The 6,000-nt window shown below is 43.9% G+C and overlaps 1 protein-coding gene across 2 annotated transcripts in view; it reads left to right on the top strand.

The window, feature by feature from the left end:
- The first annotated feature begins 798 nt into the window (after positions 1-798).
- RFC2 (replication factor C subunit 2) overlaps positions 799-6,000 on the top strand; it is a 28,594-nt gene continuing 23,392 nt past the window's right edge. The window contains exon 1 of one of the 2 annotated variants that reach the window (XM_069757442.1): positions 799-950. In XM_069757442.1, the coding sequence (XP_069613543.1) occupies positions 868-950 (83 nt within the window). In that variant the 5' untranslated portion in view covers positions 799-867. The remainder of the gene's footprint in view (positions 951-6,000) is intronic. The other variant, XM_069757443.1, reaches the window with a different exon arrangement.

Here is a 6,000-nt window from a genome sequence, read left to right as displayed (position 1 = left end):
TCAGGTTTATAGGTTCTCTAATCAGCCAAACTGTTTTCAGCTGTGCTAACCTACTTGCACAAGGGTTTTCAAGGGTATTCTAACCATCCATTAGCCTTCTTACACAGTTAGCAAACACAAAGTACCATAAGAACACTGGAGTGATGATTGTTGAAATGGGCCTCTATACACTTATGAAGATATTGCATTACAAACCAGATGTTTGCAGCTAAAATAGTCATTTACCACATTAGCAATGTATAGAGTGTATTTCTGAATCATTTAATGTTAGCTTCATTGGAAAAAACTGTGCTTTTCTTTGAAAAATAAGGACCCTAAACTTTTGAACGGTAGTGTAGGTATATCAAAGTTTTGTTCAAGCCAAATACCAGGAAGTATGGAAACCAAAACAGCTTTATTTAAGGCATGACATATCAACAAACAAAACAAAAATATTCAGTGTCAAAAATGCGATAAAAACACAATAAAAAATGCATCTGACCTAATTACATAACAAGTGCAGAAATTCAGCAACATTAAAAAACGCAGCAAGAGCAGAGCCAGGTGTAACGTTTTGTCTGGGAGGGGGTTTCCTAATTCCTAGCCTAACTGATAGGGTCTTGTGCACATCAGAGGTGCCTGCAATGTGTGAGGTAAACTGTGAGGGGCTCGCATCGCGTCATGTGGCAGAGCGGCGGCTAGAGGGCGCGCTAGAGCTATAGTATGGTACAGGGCGCCATATACAATGCTGCACACGGAATTGTGAAGGGAAGCGTCCTGCGGCTGCGCCTCAGTCACACCGCAGTGCGCAGACTCCATACAGCCGGCGCGCTGTGATGACATGCTGATGACGGCGACGTGTTCGTGTGGCGCCGGCGGGAAATAAACATGGAGGTGGCAATGGAGGAGAAAGAGCCGCAACCCACTGGAGCTGTGAGCAAGGGGCCGGCTGCAGCGTACGAGCTGCCCTGGTGAGTGCTGGCCGCGGCTCCGTGCGCACTGCAGGAGATAGTCCATGTATTCTAGTCCATGTATTCTAGTCCATGTATTCTAGTCCATGTATTCTAGTCCATGTATTCTAGTCCATGTATTATAGCACATGTATTATAGCACATGTATTATAGCACATGTATTATAGCACATGTATTATAGCACATGTATTCTAGCACATGTATATTCTGGCACAGGAGGTGACCTCAGCACTGATGCCCTGCACATGGCGGAGAGGTAGTGGCTGCTAGCTGTGCTCCGGGGCCACCGTTACAGCACAAGTGTTACACTACTCCAGTGATAGAAGCACTTTGAAAAGGCACACAATTGTACATCGTGTAGATAAGCAAAAAAGGTTGTGACTATTGGCCAGTCTGTGCCATAGCCAAAGTGTGAGGAGCATGGCGGTGCTCAGCTGCTGAGTTCACCAAAAGTTGCACCGTTACTCCAGTAATGTTACTCTGGTCCCTTTCTGGAGCAGCACACGCCATTGACAAGATGTGGCGCACCCCTTCATTAACCCCTTTCTGCCATTAGACGTACTATTCCGTTCATGTGGGGTGGGCTTTACTTCCCAAGGACGGAATAGTACGTCATAGCCGATCGGCCGCGCTCACGGGGGGAGCGCGGCCGATCGCGGCCGGGTGTCAGCTGCTTATCGCAGCTGACATCCGGCACTATGTGCCAGGAGCGGTCACGGACCGCCCCCGACACATTAACCCCCGGCACACCGCGATCAAACATGATCGCGATGTGCAGGGAAGCATCGCGCAGGGAGGGGGCTCTCTGCGTGCTTCCCTGAGCCACCTGCAGCAACGCGATGTGATCGCGTTGCTCTGGGGGTCTCCCACCTCCCTCCCTGCATCAAGTCCCGGATCCAATATGGCCGCGGATCCGGGTCCTGCAGGGAGGGAGGTGGCTTACCAAGTGCCTGCTCAGAGCAGGCACTTGGTAACGCTGCACTGCTCTCAGACAGATCGGTGATCTGTCAGAGTGCTGTGCAAACTGGCAGATCACCGATCTGTATTGTCCCCCCCTGGGACAAAGTAAAAAAAAAATTTTTTACAAGTGTGTAAAAAAAAAAAAAAAAAATCCTAAATAATGAAAAAAATATATATATATTATTCCCATAAATACATTTCTTTATCTAAATAAAAAAAACCCAATAAAAGTACACATATTTAGTATCGCCGCATCCGTAACGACCCGACCTATAAAACTGGCCCACTAGTTAACCCCTTCAGTAAACACTGTAAGAAAAAAAAAAAAAAAAAACGAGGCAAAAAAACAACGCTTTATTATCATACCGCCGAACAAAAAGTGGAATAACACGCGATCAAAAAGACAGATATAAATAACCAGGGTACCGCTGAAAGCGTCATCTTGTCCCGCAAAAAATGAGCCGCCATACAGCATCATCAGCGAAAAAATAAAAAAGTTATAGTCCTGAGAATAAAGCGATGCCAAAATAATTATTTTTTCTATAAAATAGTTTTTATCGTATAAAAGCGCCAAAACATAAAAAAATGATATAAATGAGGTGTCGCTGTAATCGTACTGACCCGAAGAATAAAACTGCTTTATCAATTTTACCAAACGCGGAACGGTATAAACGCCTCCCCCAAAAGAAATTCATGAATAGCTGGTTTTTGGTAATTCTGCCTCACAAAAATCGGAATAAAAGGCGATCAAAAAATGTCACGTGCCCGAAAGTGTTACCAATAAAAACGTCAACTCGTCCCGCAAAAAACAAGACCTCACATGACTCTGTGGACTCAAATATGGAAAAATTATAGCTCTCAAAATGTGGTAACGCAAAAAATATTTTTTGCAATAGAAAGCGTCTTTCAGTGAGTGACGGCTGCCAATCATAAAAATCCGCTAAAAAAACCTGCTATAAAAGTAAATCAAACCCCCCTTCATTACCCCCTTAGTTGGGGAAAAGTAAAAAAAATTTAAAAAATGTATTTATTTCCATTTTCCCGTTAGGGTTAGGGTTAGGGCTAGAGTTAGGGCTGAGGTTAGGGCTAGGGTTAGGGCTAGGGTTAGGGCTAGGGTTAGGGCTAGGGTTAGGGTTAGGGCTAGGGTTATGGTTAGGGCTAGGGTTAAGGCTACAGTTAGGGTTAAGGCTACAGTTAGGGTTAGGGTTTGGATTACATTTGCGGTTGGGAATAGGGTTGGGATTAGGGTTAGGGGTGTGTCAGGGTTAGAGGTGTGGTTAGGGTTACCGTTGGAATTAGAGTTAGGGGTGTGTTTGGATTAGGGTTTCAGTTATAATTGGGGGGTTTCCACTGTTTAGACACATCAGGGGCTCTCCAAACGCAACATGGCGTCCGATCTCAATTCCAGCCAATTCTGCGTTGAAAAAGTAAAACAGTGCTTCTTCCCTTCCGAGCTCTCCCGTGTGCCCAAACAGGAGTTTACCCCAATATATGGGGTATCAGCGTACTCAGGACAAATAGGACAACAACTTTTAGGGTCCAAGTTCTCCTGTTACCCTTGGGAAAATACAAAACTGGGGGCTAAAAGATAAGTTTTGTGGGAAAAAAAAAGATTTTTTTAATTTTCACGGCTCTGCGTTATAAACTGTAGTGAAATACGTGTGGGCTCAAAGTTCTCACAACACATCTAGATAAGTTCATGGGGGGGTCTAGTTTCCAATATGGGGTCACTTGTTGGGGGTTTCTACTGTTTAGGTACATCAGGGGCTCTGCAAACGCAATGTGACGCCTGCAGACCATTCCATCTAAGTCTGCATTCCAAATGGCGCTCCTTCCCTTCCGAGCCCTCCCATGCGCCCAAACGGTGGTTCCCCTCCACATATGGGGCATCAGCGCACTCAGGACAAATTGGACAACAAATTTTGGGGTCCAATTTCTCCTGTTACCCTCGAGAAAATACAAAACTGGGGGCTAAAAAATAATTTTGGGGGGAATTTTTCTTTTTATTTTCATGGCTCTGCGTTAGAAACTGTAGTGAAACACTTGGGGGCTCAAAGTTCTCACAACACATCTAGATAAGTTCCTTGGGGGGTCTAGTTTCCAATATGGGATCACTTGTGGGGGGTTTCTATTGTTTAGGTACATCAGGGGCTCTGCAAACGCAATGTGACGCCTGCAGACCATTCCATCTAAGTCTGTATTTCAAATGGCGCTCCTTCCCTTCCGAGCCTTCCCATGCGCCCAAACGGTGGTTCCCCCCCCACATATGGGGTATCAGCGCACTCAGGACAAATTCCACAACAAATTTTGGGGTCCAATTTCTCCTGTTCCCCTCGGGAAAATACAAAACTGGGGGCTAAAAAATAATATTTGTGGGAAAAAAAATTTGTTTTATTTTTACGGCTCTGCATTATAAACTTCTGTGAAGCACTTGGTGGGTCAAAGTGCTCACCACACCTCTAGATAAGTTCCTTAGGGGGTCTACTTTCCAAAATGGTGTCACTTGTGGGGGGTTTCAATGTTTAGGCACATCAGTGGCTCTCCAAACGCAACATGGCATCCCATCTCAATTCCAGTCAATTTTGCATTAAAAAGTCAAATGGCGCTCCTTCGCTTCCAAGCTCTGTCATGCGCCCAAACAGTGGTTTACCTCCACTTATGTGGTATCAGCGTACTCGGGACAAATTGGACAACAAGGTTTGGGGTCCATTTTCTCCTGTAACTCTTGGCAAAATAAAACAAATTGGAGCTGAAGTAAATTTTTTGTGAAATAAAGTAAAATGTTAATTTTTATTTAAACATTCCAAAAATTCCTGTGAAACACCTGAAGGGTTAATAAACTTCTTGAATGTGGTTTTGAGAACCTTGAGGGGTGCAGTTTTTAGAATGGTGTCACACTTGGGTATTTTCTATCATATAGACCCCTCAAAATGACTTCAAATGAGATGTGGTCCCTAAAATAAAATGGTGTTGTAAAAATGAGAAATTGCTGGTCAACTTTTAACCCTTATAACTCCCTAACAAAAAAAAATTTTGGTTCCAAAATTGTGCTGATGTAAAGTAGACATGTGGGAAATGTTACTTATTAAGTATTTTGTGTGACATATCTCTGTGATTTAATTGCATAAAAATTCAAAGTTGGAAAATTGCAAAATTTTCGCCATATTTCCGTTTTTTTCACAAATAATCGCAAGTAATATCAAAGAAATTTTACCACTATCATGAAGTACAATATGTCACGAGAAAACAATGTCAGAATCACCGGGATCCGTTGAAGCGTTCCAGAGTTATAACCTCATAAAGGGACAGTGGTCAGAATTGTAAAAATTGGCCTGGTCCATAACGTGCAAACCACCCTTGGGGGTAAAGGGGTTAAGGCTAGTTTCACACATCAGTTTTTTGTTTTCAGGCTAAATCCGGCCAATTTGTAAAAAAAAAAAACGGATCCGGCGTAAATTGTGAAAAACTGATGTGCCGGATCCGTTATTTAGCTGGATCCGTCTTTAATGCGCATGGATTTTTGACTTCCTGTTTCGGAGAGAGAGAGAGAAACTCTTCTTTCCAGAAGGGAAAATCTGCATGATTTGTATGGGAAATGCTTTGAAAACCGGATCCGGGCGCCGGATTCATTGTTTCACACCTCCGTTTCATGTGTTTTTGGCTGATTCAGTCAGTGTGCGTTTTTTTTCCGCCGGACAAAAAAACGTTGCAGTGGAAGTTTTCTCCATCCGCCGGAAACGACTATCTGGACGGATCCGGAAAAAAAACGGATGAAACGTCTGGCCATCAGGCACAATCCGGCGCTAATACAACTCTATGGGAAAAAAACGGATCCGGCGTTAAAAAAAAAACTGATCCGTTTTTTCAAAAATTTTCCGGATTGTGCCTGGGATACGTTTGGGATACGTCGCAATGCGTCGTTTTGGGGAAAAAACGCATCCTGCAAAGTTGTCTGCAGGATGCGTTTTTTCCCCATAGACTAACATTAGCGACGCATTCCCATACGTCCTGTTGGGATCTTGTTCCTAGATCGTGGGAACTTTCCTAGAAAGCTCCCAGGCTCGAGTTCATAAGAGGCGCCCTCTGCTGG

The sequence above is a fragment of the Ranitomeya imitator genome, chromosome 3 (assembly GCF_032444005.1).
Source record: "Ranitomeya imitator isolate aRanImi1 chromosome 3, aRanImi1.pri, whole genome shotgun sequence".
NCBI classification, from domain to species: Eukaryota; Metazoa; Chordata; class Amphibia; order Anura; family Dendrobatidae; genus Ranitomeya; species Ranitomeya imitator.
This window is presented reverse-complemented; position numbering and strand designations above follow the sequence as displayed.